Below are 22,326 nucleotides of genomic sequence, written 5' to 3'. Positions count from 1 at the left end.
GCAAATGATCAATTTAATTGTTATTGGGGTGGGAGAGGGGCAAAAGTTTTTTTTTTTAAAAACTCCATTTACCTTTATTTAAATTTCATGGTAGTGTTGACAGCCCTTTAAAAATGGCGTCAGCGCCTGCGCACAGGCAGCTGCGCCATTGCCGGGGATGGACAGCCCACCCCTTCCACGTGATCGGTACGGTGGCGTGCGGGTGGGCCACCGTCTTTTTTTAATCAGCAGGCTTATAAAATTCAGCCCTACACCTAGAGTACTGTGTACCGTTTTGGTCTCCTTATCTGAGGAAGGTTTTAATAACCTTGGGAGTGCAACAAAGGATCACTAGACTGATTCTTGGAATGAAGGGAGAAATTTAGTAGACTGGGCTTAAATTCTTCAGAGTTTAGAAGAATGAAAGGGGATCTCATTGAAACATACAGAATTCTTAAGGGGCTTGATAGATTAGATGCTCGGCGGATCTTTTCCTCTGGCTGGGAAGTCTAGAACCAGTGGTCACAGTCTTGGAATAAGGGGTATTTAGGACTGAGATGAGAAATTTCTTCACTCAAAGGGGTGTGAGTCTTTGGAATTCTGCACTTAAGAGCTGTGGATGCTCAGTTGTTGAATATATTCAAGACCGAGATTGATAATTTTTTGGATACTAAGGGAAATAGGGATATGGGAATATTGCGGGGAGGTAGAGTTGAGATAAAAGATCAGCCATGATCTTATTAAATATTGGAGCAGGTTTGAAGAGCTGAAAGGCCTACTCCTATTTCTTATATTCTTACATACTTATTTGCCTTCTGCTTGATTCAAGAATGTTGTAGAATGACTAGGATGTTTGGAACACAGACATTCAGTGCTTGAATCGAGCATTAATCTGAGGCATTTCTGTTCCCACTGTTATGGCACTGTTATCTCTGTTTTAAATAAACCATCAGCTATGACTCGAGGCAGACTGGCAACTGGCTCGGTCGCCTTGAGCTTTAATGTATAAAATGTTTTTTAAAAATCCATTTTATATCTTATTTCACAGATAATAGAACCAAGAATAAAACTAGAAGAATTAACTGAGAAATTTTGCATATTATATGGCATTTTTTTATATAATCTTTTAGGTGAAACTGGTATCGGTAAATCAACATTAATGGACACTTTATTCAACACTAAATTTGAAAATACACAAGCAACCCACAATGAACCTGGTGTCCGGTTAAAATCAAGCAGCTATGAACTACAAGAGAGTAATGTACGGCTAAAGTTGACCATTGTAGATACAGTAGGATTTGGAGACCAGATAAACAAGGAAGATAGGTAAGTTTTTAAATGATTTTTATTGAAAATGTAGCATTAAAGATTCTGTGTCTATAGTTTGATGTTTCTATTGATGCTGTCACTCTTCCAGTACCTTACCTTTATGTGTGAACTTGTATAGTGTGTATCAGCAAGTAGTTTGAGCCTGGGGAACAGTGATGTCCACTCCTGTCCTTTCAGATGTCCACATATCTAGACTTACAGCAAATGTCACTAGATAGCAATCTGGAATAAAGCCAGTAGTGGGACTCTGTCTGGATTTTTTAACCTCTGTTCTCCTTTTCCTCCTACTCTTGCTCTTTTTTTTCTCCCCTGTTCTTGCTTTCCTCTCTTTCCCCCCCCCCCCCGCCCCCTCCCGTTTGTATCTTGAATTTAATACAGTTTCCAGGTAACTTCTATATTTTTAATTGGGAAATGTTTTCTTATATTGCTAAATATACCAATTGTTTGCATTCCAGCTATAAGCCTATCGTTGAATACATTGATGCACAGTTTGAAGCCTACCTCCAGGAAGAATTGAAAATCAGACGTTCCTTCTACAATTATCATGACTCAAGAATTCACGCCTGTCTGTACTTCATTGCGCCCACTGGACACTCACTGAAATCCCTCGATCTTGTTACCATGAAAAAATTAGATAGCAAGGTAATTGACTATTTTTCCCCCCTTAACTACATGGGGATTGTCAAATCTCTGGACAAAATGTTGATCAATTTTTGAAAGTGTGAAGGATTGTTTTGATTACTACTGTTTTCATTTTATAAGGCACTTGTTAAAATGACCTCTGTGACTTTGATTCCTAGTTTGTTCCTGTTGTTTTTCATACTGTTGAAACAGGGCATCAATGCACTTGTTTTAAATGCTTGACTCCTAAAGGGGTGCTCTTATGACCTTTTGTAGTCTACTTCATTTTAATTCATACATTTGGTTGAGTCCTCAAACAAAAATAACTAAATGTAAAATTATAATATGAGTCCATTTGCTCCTGTTGTTTGAATTTATTGGAAGGAATGTAAATTACCTCACAGTGCAGGTCTAATAACCTATAGTGTCATTTCAGTTCATTTTGGCCTATAAATAAAGAGTATGCAGATGTTAAATACTTATCAATAGTTATCAACAGCTTATCTGCTGTTGAAACCCTCATCCATTGCCTTAGTTACCTCCTCACCTTGACTATTCCACTGCTCTCCTGGCTGGCTTCCCATATTCTATTCTCCATAAACCTGAGCTCATCCAAAACTCTGCTGCCTGTATCTTACCTTCCAAATCCTGTTCACCCTCATGCACCTGCTTGCTGACCTACATCATCATCTGGTCCGACAATGCCTCAACTTTAAAATTCTCATCTTTGCTTTGAAATCCCTCTGTGACCTCGCCGCTTCCTCTGTAACCTCCTACAGCCTTCTGAGGCCTCTGCACTCCTCCAGTTCTGGTCTGTTGGCAATTCCCAATTTAATTAGTCCACCACTGGCAACCGTGCCTTCAGCTGCCTACGCCAAAGCTCTGGAATTATGTGACTGTGTCAAATTGTTTGAGAATGCTCCTGTGCTACATTTTAATACATTTAAAGATGTTATATAAGTTTGTATATTCGTGGAAAATTTCTGCCTCAGAAGGAGGCCATGCTGCCCATCATGTCTGTGTCAGTTGACGAAGAGTTACCCAGCCTAATCTCACCTTTCTGCACTTGGTCCATGCCCTTCAGGACATGGCTCTTCATGGAGACATCCAAGTGCATTTTAAATGTGATGAGAGTTTCTGCCTCTACCACTCTTTCAGGCAGTGAGTTCCAGGTCCTTACCACTTTTTTGGGTGAAAAATGTTTCCTCATCTCCCCTCTAATCCTTCTACCAATTACTGTAAATATATGCCCCATGGTTTTTGACCCCTCTGTTAAGGTAAACTTAAGGTCTACTTACTCTATCTAGGCCCTTTATAATTTTATACACCTCAATTAAGTCACTCCCTCAGCTTCCTCTGTTCCAAGGAAAACAACCCCAGCCTATCCAGTCTTTCCTCATAGCTAAAATTTTCCAACCCTGGCAACATCCTCACAGATCTCCTCTGCACCCTCTCCAGTACAATCACATCTTTCCTGTAATGTGGTGACCAGAACTATGCAGTACTCCGTCTGTTTAACTAGTTTTGTATACAGTTCTACCATAATCTCCCTGTTATATTTTATGCCATAGCTAATAAAGGAAAACATGTGGCCTGAATAACTTTATTGATATGTCCTGCTACCTTTAAGGATCTGTGGACGTACATTCCACGGTCCCTCTGTTCCTCCACACTACTCCTCATCCTCCCATTTTTTGTGTATTCCCTTACCTTGTCCCCCCCCCCCACCCCCCCAAAATGCATTATCTCGCACTTCTCCAGATTGAATTCCATTTTCCACTTTTCTGCCCAACTGACCAGACCATCTATATCCTCCTGTAGACTAAAGCTTTCCTTCTCACTGTCAATTTTTGTATCATCTGCAGCCATCTTTATCATGACCCTACGTTTAAATCTAAATCATTAATATAAACTACAAAAAGCAAGGGACCAAGTACTGAGCACTGCAGAACCCCACTGGAAACAGCCTTCCAGTTGCAAAAATACCAGTTGCAACCATTACTCTTTGCTTCCTGCCTCTAAGCCAGTTTTGGATCCAAGTGCCACTCTCCCTTGGATCCCAAGAGCTTTTACTTTTTTGACCAACCTGTCATGCGGGACCTTGTCAAAAGCCTCGCTAAAATCCATGTAGACCACATCCACTGCACTGCCCTTATCGACCCTACCTATCGCCTCAAAAGAAAATTCATCAAGTTAGTCAGACATGACCTTCCCTTAACAAATCCATACTGTCCTTCCTGGATTAATGTATGCCTTTCAAAAGGAAGGTTTATACTGTCCCTCAAAATTGATTCCATTAATTTGCCCACAACCTTGGATATCTAAAAGGCATTTGATAAGGTGCCACATCAAAGTTTACTACACAAAATAAGAGCTCATTGTGTAGGGGGTAACATGTTGGCACGGATAGAGGATTGGTTAGCTTACCGGAAGCAGAGAGTAGGGATAAATGGGGCATTTTCAGGTTGGCAAGCTATAATTAGCAGAGTGCTACAGGGATCAGTGCTGGGGCCTCAACTATTCACAATCTATATCAATGATTTGGATGAAGGGACAGAATGTATGTTTGCTACATTTGCTGATGACCCAAAAATACGTAGGAGAGTAAGTTGTGAAGAGGGCATAGAGTCTGCAAAGGGATATAGATAGGTTAAGTGAGTGGGCAAAAATTTGGCAGATGGGGTATAATATGGGAAAATGTGAACTTGTCCACTATAGGAATAGTGTAGAATAGGAAAGCTGTATACTATTTAAATGGGGAGAGATCATAGAACTCTGCAGTATGGAGGGATCTGGGTGTCCTATACATGAATCACAAAATGTTAGTATGCTGGTACGGCAAGTGATTAGGAAGATAAATTGTCATTTATTGCAAGGGGAATGGAATATAAAAGTAAGGAAGCTTTGCTAAAGTTGTACAGGGTGTTTGTGAGACCACATTTGGAGTACTGCATACAGTTTTGGTCTGCTTACTTAAGAAAGGATATAATTGCATTTAGAAGCAGTTCAGAGAAGATTCACTTGACTGAAGGGATTATCTTATGAGGAAAGGTTGGGCCTGTATCCACTGGAGTTTAGAAGAATGCGAGGTGATCTTATTGAAACATGTAAGATCCTGAGGGGACTTGACGGAGGATGTTTCCCCTTATGGGAGAGACTAGAACTAGGGGACATAGTTTAAATATTAGGGGTCTCCCATTTAAGACGGAGGTAAGGAGAAATTTTTTTTCTGAGTGCCGTTAGTCTGTGGAATTCTCCTCCACAGAGAGCAGTGGAGGCAGGCTCATTGAATATTTTTAAGGCTGGTTTAGATATATTCTTGATTGGCAAGGGAGTCAGGAAAGGAATCAGATCAGCCATGATCTTAAATGGTGGTGCAGGCATGAGGGGCCGAATAGCCTACTGCTAACTCGTATGTTCGTATTTGACCAAAGTTAAGCTAACTGGCCTACAATTACTCAGATTATCTCCTTTTCCCTTTTTTTAAACAATGGTACAACATTGGCAATCCTCTGGCACCACTCCTGCACTGTTTATCCAGGACACAAGAAGTGTCCTGAAGTTCCCACATGGACTGAGGTGCCCCACCATGCCTCTATTTATTAGACTAACTAAACCTAACAGAAATAAACTAAAGACTTAAAAAATCTTCACCAGCTACTTGCCAATCAGCACTTTCCTTTGTGCTGACTTCATTTTAATTTTCTTTTACACCTCTTCCTGATGCTCATGCTGTCTCTGAGTTCTGAACTCCCTTCAAGTCTGCTGCTTTTACCTGTTGGTCTCTGACACTGTTTCCCCTCAGGCTCGCTCTGAATCTAATCCACTGTTTGCTAAGTCTTTGCCCCATCATGGTTCTGGTTGTTGGAATGCTCTTTCTAATGCTCCTGTACCCCTCCCTGCTTTCAAAAGCCACCGTATAATCTTTTTCAATTACCTTAAATTACCTACTTTACTCATTTGTTGAAGTGCATTTACTGTGCTGAAAGTGCTATTTAAGTGTTACTTGTTCCTTCTTTCTCCTTTCATCTGTCTCCAGAAGCAGCAGTTATTTGGTCTGATGTGATGAAGATGAAAAATGAAATTTAACATGCAATAAACTGCACATAACGTTCTGCGAATGGGGAAAAAAATCAAAAAGTTAAATTTCTAGCTAGCCTGGTGCTCAAAGATTAATCACAAGGTGGGGCTGCCCTTGGGTCTCCACTTGTTAAATAGAGTTGTTTTCTAGATCTGCAAATTCAAATAAGGTAGTTTTTAAGGAGCTAGCTCAATGTGATGAGATTCATTTCCTGTGTCAAATCTCATTCTCGATTGACTTCCTGTGACATCCTTCCTCTTCATTCCTTACAAGTGTTGTTGAAAAGGATGTAGATACTAGTATTTTCTGTTACAGCTATTTAAAAGGAAATAGCAAAATTTGTTTTGAATGAGTATATTGTTTCATGCAATTTTTACCTATCTGTCCAGAATGAAAGATTATTTCCTTGGAAACTTGTATTGTTTTAAATGTGTGAAACAAATTATGATTCGAATGTATTATCCTGCCTGCTTTGGATTGCAATTTACTCTTTATGCACTGCATGTCACAAATTGGAGCAGCTCACAAACTAGGTTTCCCCATAATTTGGGCTGACTGGAAGTAACAAAGTATCTAAATCTGGGCACTAGCTGTTTGTGACTTGCCCTGAAATCCTGACAATAGAAGTACAAATTTCTGAGAAATGTTTGTGTGGGTTTGGAAGTACATTTGAAAACAAAGACTGCTTTATGAAAGCACAAATGGCTTTAATATCTTGCTTTTGGTGAAAATTCAAGTTAATTCAGTGAAGGGGGTGAGGGGGGGGGGTGGTGGTGGGTGGGTGGCGGAAGAGGGAAGAAGTGGCAAATCCAGCAATTTGACTCCTGTTTGAACCTATAAACATGGTGAATTCACGTTTGGAATAATCAAAATTTTACTCTTTCGATATCCTGTCAAACTGAATATGCCATTCTCATTAGTATAACAGTAGCTGTTTAGTAGTAGTTTTATTTCGCCACTGAGTCACTAGGAAGACATTCCAGTGGTTGCATTGTACTCTGGATAAAATGTAGGCCTTCCTGCCTAACTACAACATGAAATTTATACTGGAATTTTGTTTGTGCCCTGAAAGCTGCCCTTTTCTGTCTGTGGTGATCTTCTAGTTTTTGGACTTTTGTGGTTCTGAAAATTTTGGTGTATTTCCTATTTTGCATAAAGGCCTGTTTTTTAAATTACAAACTTAGTCTGACCAGTGGAAATAAAGACTACCTCCGTCAATGTCGTCGGGCATGCAAGCTGTAGGTATTTTCATACCTCATTGTTCCCACCAGGTGCCCAATAAAATGTTTCAATTTCACGCTCTGGCTCCAGTTCTTCCTCGTTTTCTTTCTCAGGAGGCATAGTATGGTTGCACAAGTGCTAATATGTCTCCATTACTTCACCCAAAGAGCAATTATTCAGGAGCCTAGGCAGTGACTATTAAAAGATTATTTGATTTTGCAATCAAAGCTGAGTGCGATCTTGATCTCGTCTGGCATCCGTAGTCCATGTGTGTGCACTGTTTCAGCAAGTATGAATAGACGCATGCTGGTGAATTGTGGGTGCTACTGCCCCAGCTGAGGTTAGCTAACTCAACACCAAATAGGAATCAAACAAAGGACCTTCCTCCTCTTTTAAGTTTTGGTTTATTCACTGATGCATCGTAGTGACAGCTGTTTTAAGGAAACCGCTTCAACTATAAACTAATAGCAAATGAAACAGTTGAATCCCTCAAGGCACTTCCACTTAAGTCGCTCGCAGGATATAAAAACCTCAACTTGAATGTATATAACATGGGAAATGATCTTAAGAGTTTTACAGAGGAAAAAAAAGGAGTGGACACTGAGCCACATTTGAATAGCTGATTGAAAGATTGGTCAACAAGATATTTTTCTTGAGCAAACTTTTAAAGTTGGAGTGAGAAGAAGGAGGATGGTGGTGAGGTCAATTCCAGAGATTGTGGCCAAGCCATCTGCTGTAAATGGGGCAACGAAGCAGATGTGCAGAAGGACAAAGTTACAAAGGGAGGATGTAAAGGTTGGACAAGGTTGCAAAGTGCTGTCTAGGAATTCAAAAATAAAGACAAGGGTTCAAGACATTGGGGGAAGATGTGGGGTCGGGGACGCAGTGTAGATCTCTGACTGAGTGATGGGCAATGCATTTTAATATTGGACAGGATGTAGGCAGTCAAGTTTTGAACAACTTTGAGATTAACTAGTTGTTCATTTCATTGCTGTTTGTGGGATTTTGGTTGATGCATTTGTCTGCACAACAATTACTGTGCTCAGACCAAAGGTGCCATATAAATGTAAGTTATTTCTTTTATTGGAAAGCAGCACATTGGAGAGAACTGCAGTAACTTCAAATTGCACACTGTAGTAAATGATTGCTTTTCTTTTTTGCCAGTTTCAGTGGCATAGATAGGAATAAAAATTTGGGTGATTCCCCACTGCAGTTAGGCAGTAATATCGCAGCAGGGTGCCCGCCTGCAACTTCACAACCTTCACTAGCCACATGCAGTTGTAAACTCTGTGACATGGACACTTCGGTTCTGCCTCTGCAAAATTCAAATCAGCTTTGAAACCTTCTCTCCATCAGGATTCAAGATATATTATGCCTCAATCCCCTCCAGTCCATGTACTACAGCACTGTAATTCAAAGGGGTCGGATAGACATGCACCGTTAATGATCCCATTTCATACCTGGATTTTTAATCTACCATTAAATATATACTAACACTTTTATTTCCAGTCACACTTTAATATTTTCTGCACTTTGCTCACCCATTACGAAACAGGTGACGTTGTTCATCTCTGAAGTTAATTGCATTTGAGAAGACTGAAATCCAAATAGGTAGTTCCCATTTTTGCAAATATTTGGCAAAAGTAATTAAGATGGAGTGAAACATTTTGGAAAGCAAAGGGAAGAAAAAATTAGGAAAAATTAATTTCAGAAATGAATACCAGTTCCATTGAAAATAGAGAATTTTTTCTACTTGTGCAATATTTTGAATTCACTGTTATTTGTATTCAAACATAAGAATGTAAGAAATAGGAGCAGGAGTAGGCCATTTGGCCCCTCGAGCTTGCTCTGCTATTCAATGCGGTCTTGGCTGAACTTGTACATCAACTTCACTTTCCCACCCTATACCCATATCTCTTGATTCTCTTAATGTTCAACAGTCTATTGACCTCGGTCTTCAATGTAGTCATCAACTGAACACCACAGCCCTTGGGGGGTGTGGTGGGGGTGGGGGGGGAACGGTTTGCTGAGAGAATTCCAAACGTTTACAACCCTCTATATAAAGACATTTCTCCTTTCCTCAGTCCGAAATGGCCAACCCCTAGTTCTAGGTTCTCCAGATAGGTAAAACATTCTCTTAGCATGTCCTCATTTTAAAAAAAAGTTTCAATTAAATCACACCTTGCTCTTCTAAACTCCAGAGAATATAGGCCCATTACCTGATGTTGCCTTATTAATAGGGAAATTCCTCATTTTTATAAGTTGGACATTTTGTGTATTTGGAGACAGTTCTCTTCAGAAACCGTGTTGCAGCCTGTGCTTGAGAATGAACTCCCGTATATGTCTTGCTTAATACTTTATAGCTACATGATAATTAAAACAATGCAACACTGGGTATTCAATTAACAAACTTTGCAAATAAAGACACGATGTACATTATTCTGTTTTTGTACATTGTGATCTAATATCTTGCATCTATCAGAAATGTTTGACATTTTTCTTTCTCCTTCTCACATCATATCTTTTCATGAATTGCCATGAAATGAAATGACCATTGACCTGCTTAATCTGGAATTCGGCAATCATAACCAACTAATTTCTATGCCTATCGTGTTTATCTCCGACCTGGTTAATTTAAAATAATGATTCCATATGGCTTTGCAGTTGTCATACAAGCATGGAACATCCTCTTTTTCATAGTGGCAATGAGACTGCGGAAATGGGAGGGAGTTGGTAGTGGTGCCGGTAACCTTAAGAACATGAGAGGTAGGAGCAGGAGTAGACCATATGGTCCCTTGAGCCTGCTCCGCCATTCAATACAATCATAGTTGATCTGCCACAACTCCACTTTCCCATCTGCTCCCCATATCCCTTGTGTCCCTGAGATCAAAAACCTTGATTTATCTATCCACGAGACAACTACATACAAGCATTGTAATGTGCTAATAACATGTATGAGAGTATGTGGGTGATTTGTGACCCATCCATAGCTACGCCACTGGTCGGTTTACTGTCGTCAAAGCTAATCAAAAATGTGACTTGATTTTAATCTAGTTCTTCAACTTCAATTTGTAGCCACTAAGTTGCATTTGGCCAAACAAAGCAAACAAGAACCAATTATATTTTTATTTTTGCAGGTGAATATAATCCCCATCATTGCCAAAGCAGACACAATCTCCAAGAGCGAACTACATAAATTCAAGATCAAAATTATGAGTGAATTAGTCAGTAACGGCGTGCAGATTTACCAGTTCCCAACAGATGATGAAACTGTTGCCGAGATCAATTCAACAATGAATGTAGGTTGTAATTACTTATGGAATATATTTTCTTTTTAACATTTAAATTACTTTTTGCTTTTACATTGACTTCTTGGCATCTAATTTGTGAAGCAGAATGACTTCTAGAAGTTGCTGCCTTGATATTACTTCTCAACAATCTTTCCCCTCTGATAATTTTGTACATCATTGGAGAGTCATGTCACTGCACTTTGTTTTTTTAACCAAACCTTCTTGAAATCTCATTAGAATAAAGGTGTTCAGTTTCAAGCTTGTGATGCCATATTGCTACTGTCATTTCTAAGTGGGAAGATGTAGTTTACTAGGACAGATTGTCTTGGGGCAAGCACTAATAACTTGATTCTACTATCTACTGTTAAACAAGAAAACATTTTCTGCTTACAGTTGGCAAATATCCTTGAAACATTGGGTTACAAAAACTGATGCATTTTTCATTTCAAAGTTAGGCATTTTAGTCGATTTTAAATTATTTTGGGATTGTATACTTCCAAAACCACTCGTTCTACTTGAAAACAGTCACTATGTCAAAGAAAACATTTCCGTTTTAGATTTCTGAGACATTGGGACTGGTTCTGGGGCAGGTGGGTCCTGTACAAGATGGACGGGTTGCATCTTAGCAGGACTGGGTCAAATATCCTCACGGAGATTTGCTAGTGACGTTGGGGAGGGTTTAAACTAAATTGTCAGGGGGATGGGAACCTGAGAGGGAGCTCAGATTGGAGGGAAGCAAAACTGGTAACTTGTCTGGGGTGTGGGAACCAGGAGCAAGTATTAGAGAAGAATACCAAGATGCAGAAAATACTGGAGATCGATAGCACCAGAGTAGTGAATAGTACATTATTAGGTGGGGTCAGAGTGAGGGAGAAAGTAATAAAGCCTGAATCAGGGTTAATGTGCATGTATGTGAATGCAAGGAGTGTGGTTAATAAGACTGATGAGGTACAGGCACAGATTGCCATGTGGAAATATGATGTGGCTATAACTGAGACCTGGCTCAAAGGAGGGCAGGACTGGGAGTTAAATACATCTGAATACAAGGTGTTCAGGAAAGGTAGGAAATGGATAAAAGGGGGAGGTGTGACTGTATTGATTTAAGGAGAGCATTGCAGTGCTGGAGAAAAGGATGTCCCAGATGGGCCAAGGACAAAATCAATTTGGCTTGAGCTAAGGAACAAAAAAGGTGCGGTTACATTGCTTGGTGTTGTCTGTAGGCCAGCAGCTAGTGGGAAGGACATGGAGGAACAAATTTGCAAGGAGATTACAGAAAGGTGCAAAAATTATAGGGTAGTTATAATGGGGGACTTTAATTATCCAAACATAGACTGGGATATAGCGGTGTGAGGGGCAAGAGTTCCTAGAGCGTGTTCAGGAAAATTTTCTACAGCAGTATGTTTCTAGTCCAATGAGAAAGGAGGCACTGCTATACCTGGTTCTTGGGAATGAGGTGGGCCAAGTGGATCAAGTATCAGTAGGAGAGCATTTAGGGGATAGTGATCATTGTATCGTAAGGTTTAGGCTGACTATGGAAAAGGACAAAGAGCAATCCAGGGTAAGAATAATTAACTGGGGGAAGGCTAACTTTATTGGGGTAAGAATGGAGCTGGGGCGAATAAATTGGAGTCAAAAGCTGGCAGGAAAACTGTTAGCTGAACAATGGACTACCTTCAAAGAAGAGATAGTTTGGATACAGTCAAGGTGTGTTCCCTTGAAGGGGAAAAGTAAGGCGAACAAATCCAGAGCTCCCTGGATGACAAAAGAAATGGAGATTAAGATAAAGAAGAAATAGTGTGCTTATGACAGACGCCAGGTAGAAAATATTATTGAGAACCAGGCTAAATATAGAAGGTCTAGAGGGGAAGTGAAAAAGCAAATGGGAGAAGAAAAAAAGAGCATGAAAAGAGACTGGCAGCTAGCATTAAAGGAAATCCCAAAGTTTTCTATAGTCATATAAATAGTAAAAGGGTGGTGAAAGGAGGAGTGGGGCTGATTAGGGACCAGAAAGGGGATTTACACATGGAGGCAGAGAGCATAGCTGAAGTATTAAATGAATACTTTGCACCTGCCTTTGCCTGGGTTGCATCTTCTTGGTAATGTTGAAAGAGGAGGTAAGTCAGACACTAGAGGGGTTTAAAATTGATGAAGTATTAGATAGGCTGTCTATACTTAAAGTGGATAAAGCACCAGGGTCGGGAGAGATGCATCCAAGGACACTGAGGGAAGTGAGGGTGGAAATCAGAGGTACTGGCCATAATTTTTCAGTCTTCCTTAGACTCGGGGTGGTGCCAGAGGACTGGAGAATTGTAAACACTACACCCTTATTCAAAAAAGGGTGGAAAGATAAGCCCAGCAACTACAGGCCAATCAGTTTAACTTCGGTGGTGGGAAAATATCTAGAGAAAATAATTAGGGACAAAATCAATAGTCACAACTTCAAATGTGAGTTAATTAAGGAAAGCCAGCATGGACTTCTTTAGGGAAAATCATGTTTAACTAGCTGTCTGGAGTTTTTTGGGGAGGTAACAGAGGGTTAATGAGGGCAATGCTGTTGATGTGATGTACATGGACTTTCAAAAGGCTTTGATACAGTGCCACACAACAGACTTGTGAGCAAACCTGTAGCTCAGGAATAAAAGGGACAGTAGCAACATGGATATGAAATTGGCTGAGTGACAGGAAACAAAGAATAGAGGTTAATGGATAAAAGCAAAATACTGCAGATGCTGGAAATCTGAAATAAAAACAAGAAATGCTGGAAATACTCAGCAGGTCTGGCAGCATCTGTGGAGGGTAAAGCAGAGTTAACCTTTCAGGTCAGTGACCCTTCATCAGATCTGAAACATTAACTTTGCTTCTCCCTCCACAGATGCTGCCAGACCTGCTGAGTATTTCCAGCATTTCTTGTTTTTATCTTAGTGGTTAATGGATGTTTTTCGTGCTGGAGGAAGGCTTGTTGTGGAGTTCCCCAGGGGTCAGTGTTGGGACCCTTGCTTTTCCTGTTGTATATTAATGACCTAGACCTTGGTATACAGGGCACAATTTCAAAGTTTGCAGATGATACGAAACGTGGAAGCATTGTGAGCTGTGAGGAGGATGGTGTAGAATTTCAAAAGGACATAGACAAGTTGGTGGAATGGGCAGATAGGTGGCAGATGAAGTTCAATGCAGAGAAATGTGAGGTGATTTATTTTGGTAGGAAGAACATGGAGAGACAATATAGAATAAAGGGTACAATTCTAAAGGTCGTGCAGCAGCAGAGGGACCTAGATGTATATGTGCGAAAGTCATTGAAGGTGGTAGGACAGGTTGAGAGCATGGTTAATAAAGCATACAGTATCCTGGGCTTTATTAGTAGAAGCATGGAGTACAAGAGCAATGAAGTTATGTTGAATTTGTATAAGACACTATTTCAGCCTCAGCTAGAGTATTGCATCCAATTCTTGGCACCACATTTGAGGAAAGACATGATGGCATTGGAGAGAGTACAGAAAAGATTCATGAGAATGATTCCAGGGATGAGGAATGTCAGTTATGAAGATAGATTGGAGACGTTAAGACTGTTTTGCTTGGAGAAGAGAACGCGGAGAGGTGATTTGATAGGGCGGCGCAGTGGTTAGCACCGCAGCCTCACAGCTCCAGCGACCCGGGTTCAATTCTGGGTACTGCTTGTGTGGAGTTTGCAAGTTCTCCCTGTGTCTGCGTGGGTTTCCTCCCACAGCCAAAAGACTTGCAGGTTGATAGGTAAATTGGCCATTATAAATTGCCCCTAGTATAGGTAGGTGGTAGGGGAATATAGGGACAGGTGAGTATGTGGTAGGAATATGGGATTAGTGTAGGATTAGTATAAATGGGTGGTTAATGGTCGGCACAGACTCGGTGGGCCGAAGGGCCTGTTTCAGTGCTGTACCTATAAATCAAAATCAGGTGTTCAAAATCATGAGGGGTCAGGACAGAGTAGATAGAGAGAAACTGTTCCCACTTGTGAAAGGATCGAGAACGAGAGGGCACAGATTTAAAATATGTGGTAAGAGAAGCAAAAGTGACACGAGGAAAACTTTTTCACGCAGCAAGTGGTTAAGGTCTGGAATGCGCTGCCTGCGAACGTGGTGGAAGCAGGTTCATTTGAAGTATTCAAAAGGGAATTAGACAGTTATATGAAAAGGAAGAATATGCAGAGTTATGGGGAGAAGGCAGGAGATTGGAACTGAGGGAGTTGCTCTTTCAGAGAGCCAGTGCGGACATGATGGGCTGAATGGTCTCCTTCTGCGCTGTAACAATTCTGTGATTCCAGTGGAGTGTATTGCTACCTTTCACTCTGTTGCTGACTGATTTCAGGAAGAACTAATTTCCTTTTATCTTTCCCTGCAGGGCCATCTTCCATTTGCTGTTGTTGGCAGCACTGAAGAAATAAAGATTGGGAATAAAATGGCAAAAGCTCGGCAGTATCCCTGGGGAATTGTACAGGGTATGTTTGACTAGCAAGTTTTTTTTTATCTGCCCTTGTCGCGTTTCATGTGTTCGATGGCAGAAGGAACAATTGTGAAATTACTAAGGAAATTTGTTTGTGGTAATTGTTTTAATTCTTTCATGGGATGTGGGCATTGCTGACAAGACCAGCATTAGTTGTCCATTTCTCATGGCTCTTGACAACTGAGTGGCTTCGAGGCCATTTCACTGGGCAGTTAAGAGTCAACCACATTGTTGTGGGTCTGGAGTCATATTTAGGCCAGACCAGGTACAAACAGCTTCCGACCTTATAGTCCCGCAATCCCGGACAGCCCGCTTCTGCCTCCTTAAAATCCACGAATAGGACTGTCCTGGCAGACTCATTTGTCTCGCCCTGTTCCTGCCCCACATAACATATTTCTTCCTATCCTGACTCTATCTTTTCTCCCCTGGTCCATTCTCTTCCCACCTACATCCTTGACTCTTCTGACGCCCTACGTCATTTTGTCCATTTCCAGTTTCCTGGACCTAACCGCCGCCTCTTCACTATGTGCGTCAATCTCTCTACACTTCCATCCCCCACCAGGATGGTTTGAGGGCTCTCCGCTTCTTCCTTGAGCAGAGGCCCAACCAGTCCCCATCCACCACCACCCTCGTCCACTTGGCTGAACTTGCTCTCACATTGAACAACTTCTCCTTCAACTCCACTCACTTTGTTCAAGTAAAAAGGGTTGCTATGGGTACTCACATGGGTCCCAGTTATGCCTGTCTTTTTGTGGGATATGTCGAACATTCTTTAGATTAGATTAGATTAGAATATTACAGCGCAGTACAGGCCCTTCGGCCCTCGATGTTGCGCCGATCATCTGACCTACACTATTCCATTTACATCCATATGTCTATCCAATGACCACTTAAATTCCCTTAAAGTTGGTGAGTCTTTGTTCCAGTCCTACTCAGGCCCCCTCCCCCAACTCTTTTTCCAGTCCATTGATGAATGTATTGGTGCCGTTTTCCTGCTCCCACCCCAAATTGGAAAACGTGATCAACTTTGCTTCCAATTTCCACCCTTCTCTCACCATTACATGGTCCATCTCCGACACTTCCCTTCCCTTCCTCAACTTCTGTGTCTCCATCTTGGGGGATAGGCTGTCTACTAACATTCATTATAAGCCCACCGACTCCCACTGCTACCTCAACTACACTTCTTCACACCCTGCCTCCTGTAATGACTCCATTCCAGTCTCCCAGTTTCTCCATTTCTGACACATCTGCTCTGATGATGCCAGCACCGCAGCCTCACAGCTCCAGGGACCCAGGTTCGATTCTGGGTACTGCCTGTGTGGAGTTTGCAAGTTCTCCGTGTGTCTGTGTGGGTTTTCCCTGGGTGCTCCGGTTTCCTCCCACAGCCAAAGACTTGCAGGTGATAGGTAAATTGGCCATTGTAAATTGCCCCTAGTGTAGGTAGGTGATAGGGAATATGGGATTACTGTAGGGTTAGTATAAATGGGTGGTTGTTGGTCGGCACAGACTCGGTGGGCCGAAGGGCCTGTTTCAGTGCTGTATCTCTAAATAAAATAAATAAATAAAATAAAACAGTGCTTCTGATGTCTTTTTTCTCAAACAGGGATTCCCCCCACTGTGGTTGACAGGGTCCTCCACTGTGTTTGGCCCGTTTCCCACACCTCTACCCTCCCTCCCTTCCCTTCCCTTCCAGAACTGCGACAGGGTTTCCCTTGTTCTCACTTTCCACTCCACGAGCCTCCACATTCCAAGGATCATTCTCCGCCATTTCCGCCACCTCCAGTGTGGTGCTACTACCAAATGCATCTTCCCCTCCCCTCCCCTGTCAGCATTCTGAAGGGATCGTTCCCTCTGTGACACTCTGGTCCACTCCTCCATTACCCCCCACACCTCGTCCCCTTCCCATGGCACCTTCCCATGCAATCACGGGAGGTGTAATACCTGCACTTTTACCTCCCCTCTCCTCACTATCCATGGCCCCAAACACTCCTTTCAGGTAAAGCAGCGATTTACTTGTACTTCTTTCAATTTAGCATTTGCTGCTCACAATGTGGTCTCTTCTACATTGGGGAGACCAAACGCAGATTGGGTGACCGCTTTGCGGAACGCCTCCGCTCAGTCCGAAAGCATGACCCAGAGCTTCTGGTTGCTTGCCATTTCAACACACCCCCTCTGCTCTCATGCCCACATATCTGTCCAGGGCTTGCTGCAGTGTTCCAGTGAACATCAATGCAAGCTCGAGGAACAACATCTCATTTACTGATTGGCACGCTACAACCTGCCGGACTAAACATTGAGTTCAAAAATTTCAGAGCATGACTGGACCCCTCTTTTTCTTTTCACTTTTGTCTTTTTCTTTTTATTTTAGTTTGTTTCGTCATTCATTTTTCTTACCATATGCCTACCCACTGTTTGTTTTCATGGTTGTGCTTTGGGCCAGGGCTGTTCATTTTTCTGTCTATTAACACCCTCTCTGCACTAACGCTTTGTCTTTCAACACACCATCAGCATACCGTTTGCCTTTGCTCCATGACCTTCTGGTCAGTTATTCTCTGTGACCCTGTCCTATCAACACCTTGCCTTTTGTTATCTCTTGTCCCACCCCTGCTTTATTTGCTTAAAACCTATTACATTTCTAACCTTTGCCAGCTCTGATGAAGGGTCACTGACCTGAAATGTTAACTCTGCTTCTCTTTCCACAGATGCTGTCAGAGCTGCTGAGTATTTCCAGCATTTCTTGTTTTTATTTCAGATTTCCAGCATCTGCAGTATTTTGCTTTTATTTAAGAATAGCAAAGTTCCTTCCATAAAAGGCATTCTTGAACCAGATGGGTTTTTTCGATAATTTCATGGCACCATTACTGAGAGTAACTTTCAATTCCAGATTTTTTAGAAATTAATTAATTGAATTTGAATTTCATCATCTGCTATGGTAGGATTTGAACCCATGTTGCCAGGGCATGAGCCTGGGCCTCTGGATTACTAGTTCCGTGATATTAACACTACAGCATCTCCCCGTGAACTAAGCATTCTCTACCTCTTAAATTTTGTTTTACTATCAGTAATCATGTGTAGCACTTGAACAGACTTAGTTGATGTATTGTGCTTTTAAAAATGATTACATTCCTTTTTAAAAGAAACATTAGAAGAAGTTGGTTGCAGCATGTTGGAGCACTACCATTTTGTGTTAATGGGATCACAGTCAGTTTCCCACACTGTTGCTGAATGCAGGCTGAGACATGGTGCCTCACTACACCAAGGAGAGATGTCACCAGGCTGAACCTTCAGGTTCCCCAACAGTATGTCAGGCATATCCCAGAGAAATTATTTTAAAAAGTGAATTCTAGAAGCAAAGAGCTTTTCTTCATGAGCCAAAACCGTTCCAGTAAAACTTTTATATTTGGACATGATAAAGTAGCCGAGTAATTCTGTCCTTTGATGAAGATATCAGATTCTTGATTTTGTTTTTGCGAGAGCTTTTTGAATGAAGCAAAGTAGTGGTCAAAGCATATCTATCCTCCTTCCCCTACAACAGAACAATAGATTTGATATTTCATGAGATAGTCTGAAACAGAATATAGTGCACCCTGCACACGACTAATACAATTATATTTAACATATGTTTCGCATAAGCAGTACATCTCAAAGGTCTGTGAAACAGGGTATATAAACCACTCTTTGCTTGTCTCATTCAGGGTTCATAACGACTGGTTTATACCAAAATGGATTATAGTACTGAACTGAATAATAGCGAAGCAGATTGTAATACTGAGCTGGTTTGTACTGAACCAGGTTATAGTACAATAGTTAGTATAATAATTCTACAATGTAGGAGGTGATTTACATCTGAAATAATCAATTTTAGATTCTGGTGGTTTTGTAGTTGTACTAAAACAACCCTGCCCTCCTTTCAGCTCCATAAACTGGCCTCAAAATATTTGTGTCTGAAAACTGTGCGTGGTGGTTGCAAATAATTGTTGATTCCTTTCAGGATAAATTGCAACAGTGAAACCTCAGGAGTTTTTTAAATTTACTTGGTAAAAACTAAATGAGAAGAGAGTTTTATTTTGTATTTTGATTATTTTGTAGTATGTATCAAATATATTGGAAAAATGGCATCCTAGATGCCAATGGGAATTGGAAGCATTAAGAAACTTGAAATTCTATGCTTTAGAGTTTGTTTAAAGAATACAGTTGCTGACTGTCTTATTTTCCTCTCATTTTTGCCCCTTTTGGGGGAAAAATAAACAATTCTATAGTGGAAAATGAAAACCACTGTGACTTTGTGAAGCTCCGCGAAATGTTGATTCGTGTAAATATGGAGGATCTGAGGGAGCAGACACATGCACGTCATTATGAACTGTACAGACGGTGTAAGCTGGAGGAAATGGGATTTAAAGACACGGATCCAGACAGCAAACCATTCAGGTAAAGAACTAGGTTTAAAGTTGTTGAGGTTTGATGCTTTGATTAGATATTGGTGCGATGTTGAGTTGTGTAGACCAGGAAAGTCCCAGACTGACTCTATGGACTACGCTGCATTCACTGAATTCAGACAGTGCCATGTTAGGGACATGCAAGAGAGGAGGGGACAAGTGATTCTTGATTCTGATCCTATCCAGTAACACTTGCTCCCAGTACTTGTGGATCGCATTCAACAGTGGTGTCCTCTGCAAATAGCCTATTAAAGCTTACATTCTGGAACTTTGAAATATTGCCAAGCTGTTGGTGTCTTTGTTGCTATGTCCCAGCATGTCAATATATTCTGGAGAGTGGAGAAAAATCTGAAAATAAACAAGAAAAAAATGTTATAAAGTACGTATTTTAATTTAATGGGGTCAATTTTATGTTGAGGTGGGTTTGGTGCTTGGGAAACAGGCAGAACACCAGGAAGTATGGAAGCTCGTGAGGCCCTATTGTGTCTTGCAAATAGCTACAATAAGAAAAAGATTCTGGATTATATTCAATTGGATGGAGATAATTTCAACATCCATTTGAATTTTTTAAATAATTTGAGTACAGTCCTTCAATTTATTTTAAAAGTTGTGGCATGGATTATTACATTTTGTTGCACAGGCTCTTTTTATATTCATAATAGATAAAAGCTGTGTTTTAACTCCAGTATGGGACAGAGCCAAGCAGAACTCTTGTCATTTTTGTTGAAAAACATATGTGACATTTGGAGTATGTTACATAGAAATACGATTGAGACTGTTTTCATCCCATGTGTTTTTTTTGCCTTATAGTCTGCAGGAGACCTATGAAGCAAAGAGAAATGAATTCTTGACTGAGCTGCAGAAGAAGGAGGAAGAGATGAGACAGATGTTTGTCATGAGGGTGAAGGAGAAGGAGTCTGAGCTGAAAGAGGCTGAGAAAGAGGTAGAACTGTACTTTGACTGAAAAACGCACAATTGATGGGTATTCCATATGCCTCTGGTTCATCCTCCAATCTGCAGGAGTTTGTCTAAAGAGGAGGCACAGAGGAATAACTAATGGATGTAAACTAGAAAAGCGAGGGCATATTTTCTTAAGACTATGAATTTTATTGGACACTAGTTGATCTTAGTGTTAAACACGAGTCATAATCAAGTGTTGAGTGTCAAAGGATGGGGAGTAATTGGATGAAGGCTGAGGGAAGAGAGGCGATGGAGTGAGGGAAAGCGGGAGTCGGTCAGAGGACTAAGTGGGATGAGAGAGGAGGGTGGATTGGGAAGAGGGAAGAGAGTACAGGAAGGGGGGAAACTGAGAAGAAGGCAAATAACAAAATGTTGCTCGATAGGGTTGTAGGGTGGGGCAGGTGTACCTAAGGACATTTCTCTGTGGGGACTGATCCCTGAGGACAAACTGTTGCCCTGTGGGGAGGGAGTAGGATTTGGCACTGTGTACTTCGGCCATGGTAGTTGAAAAGGGGTTGCAGTTTTACTCTGGGCTGGGACATGCTGTCAAGAGGGAGAGGATTGGCCTGGAAGTAGGGTGGTAATGTCAGCTGAATGTCACAATGGAGAATCTGAGCGGGCCACACCCAACCACTCATCCATTGGCAGTGCAGAAAAGGTCAGAGGAATGATGGCCCATTCATCAGCCAACAATGCTTCTGAAAAGTGGTGAGGGACATTGGGTGCTACTGGGGCACAGTGAACCAAAGGTATAGTAAGACAAAGTGTAGGTTAGTTTACGGTGGGGAGAGGCTTCAGGAGATAGCAAGACAAATGATCCAATGTGGGAGAATAAGGGGAAAGGCCTCCAGTGGGCAGGAGGTCTAGAAAACCTGAGTACAAAATATTTTTTTAAAAGATTAAAATTTTCATGTTTTCTTTCCTCCTTTACAATACATGCCTGATGGGTGATGCAGTGGAATCCTAGAGATTTGGGCTGTTTTACAGTGATGCTGAGAGCCTAGATTCAAACAGGTTTTTGCCATAAACTCTTATAGCAGGTAATGTTACATGACATGTAGCATTGAAAACTTATTTTAAAATGAGTATTTCCATGGACAAAGCCTAGCATAGGAGTTTTCAATTTATTTTGAGATGCAAAGTTGTGACATACTCAGCATTTTTAATGTGTTGCCAAAGTTTGGAAGATGTTTGTGTAGAAGTTTGATATCCAGGTGAATAATGTTTAACAATTTCCTCAAACAACAAAATGATAATTTAACTAATTTATTAATGTACTTCTAATAATTTTAAGCAAAAATCTGGCTTAGTGTGGGTCATTTATTTCTTATTCATTCTTGGGATGTGGTGTTGCTGGAAAAACGAGCATTTATTGCCTTTCCGTAATTGTCCTCGAGAAGGTGGTGCTGAGCTGCCTCCTTGAACCACTGCAGTCCATGTGGGGTAGGTACACCCACACTGTTAGGAAGGGAGTTCCAGGATTTTAACCCAGTGACGGTGAAGGAATGGTGATATAGTTCCAAATCAGGATGATGTGTGACTTGGAGGGGAACTTGCAGGTGGTGGTGTTCCCATGCGCCTGCTGCCCTTGTACTTCTAGGTGGTAGAGGTAGTGGATTTGGAAGGTGCTGTCGAAGGAGACTTGGTGAGTTGTTGCAGTGTATCTTTCATACGGTACACACTGCAGAGACTGTCAGTGGTGGAGAGAGTGAATGTTTCAGGTGGTGGATGGGGTGCCAATCAAGAGGGTTGCTTTGTCCTGGATGGTGTCAAGCTTCATGAGTGTTGGAGCTGCACCCATCCCGGCAAGTGGAGAGTATTCCATCGCACACTGAAGTGTGTCTTCTAGACGGTGGACAGGTTTTGGGGAGTCGGGAAGTGAGTCACTTGCTGCAGAATTCCCAGCCTCTGACCAGCTGTTGTAGCTGCAGTA

The 22,326-nt window shown here is 41.3% G+C and overlaps 1 protein-coding gene across 2 annotated transcripts in view; it reads left to right on the top strand.

The window, feature by feature from the left end:
* Nucleotides 1-22,326, top strand: part of LOC137373455 (septin-11) — a 93,651-nt gene that overhangs the window by 47,208 nt on the left and 24,117 nt on the right. For both annotated transcript variants that reach the window (XM_068038291.1, XM_068038282.1), the window contains exons 3-8: nt 1,110-1,305; nt 1,764-1,950; nt 10,369-10,530; nt 14,896-14,992; nt 19,257-19,425; nt 20,244-20,376. In XM_068038291.1, the coding sequence (XP_067894392.1) occupies nt 1,139-1,305; nt 1,764-1,950; nt 10,369-10,530; nt 14,896-14,992; nt 19,257-19,425; nt 20,244-20,376 (915 nt within the window). In that variant the 5' untranslated portion in view covers nt 1,110-1,138. The remainder of the gene's footprint in view (nt 1-1,109; nt 1,306-1,763; nt 1,951-10,368; nt 10,531-14,895; nt 14,993-19,256; nt 19,426-20,243; nt 20,377-22,326) is intronic.

This window comes from Heterodontus francisci, chromosome 1, assembly GCF_036365525.1.
Source record: "Heterodontus francisci isolate sHetFra1 chromosome 1, sHetFra1.hap1, whole genome shotgun sequence".
NCBI classification, from domain to species: domain Eukaryota; kingdom Metazoa; phylum Chordata; class Chondrichthyes; order Heterodontiformes; family Heterodontidae; genus Heterodontus; species Heterodontus francisci.
Note: the sequence above shows the minus strand (reverse complement) of the source record. Positions and strands in the feature narration are given on the sequence as shown.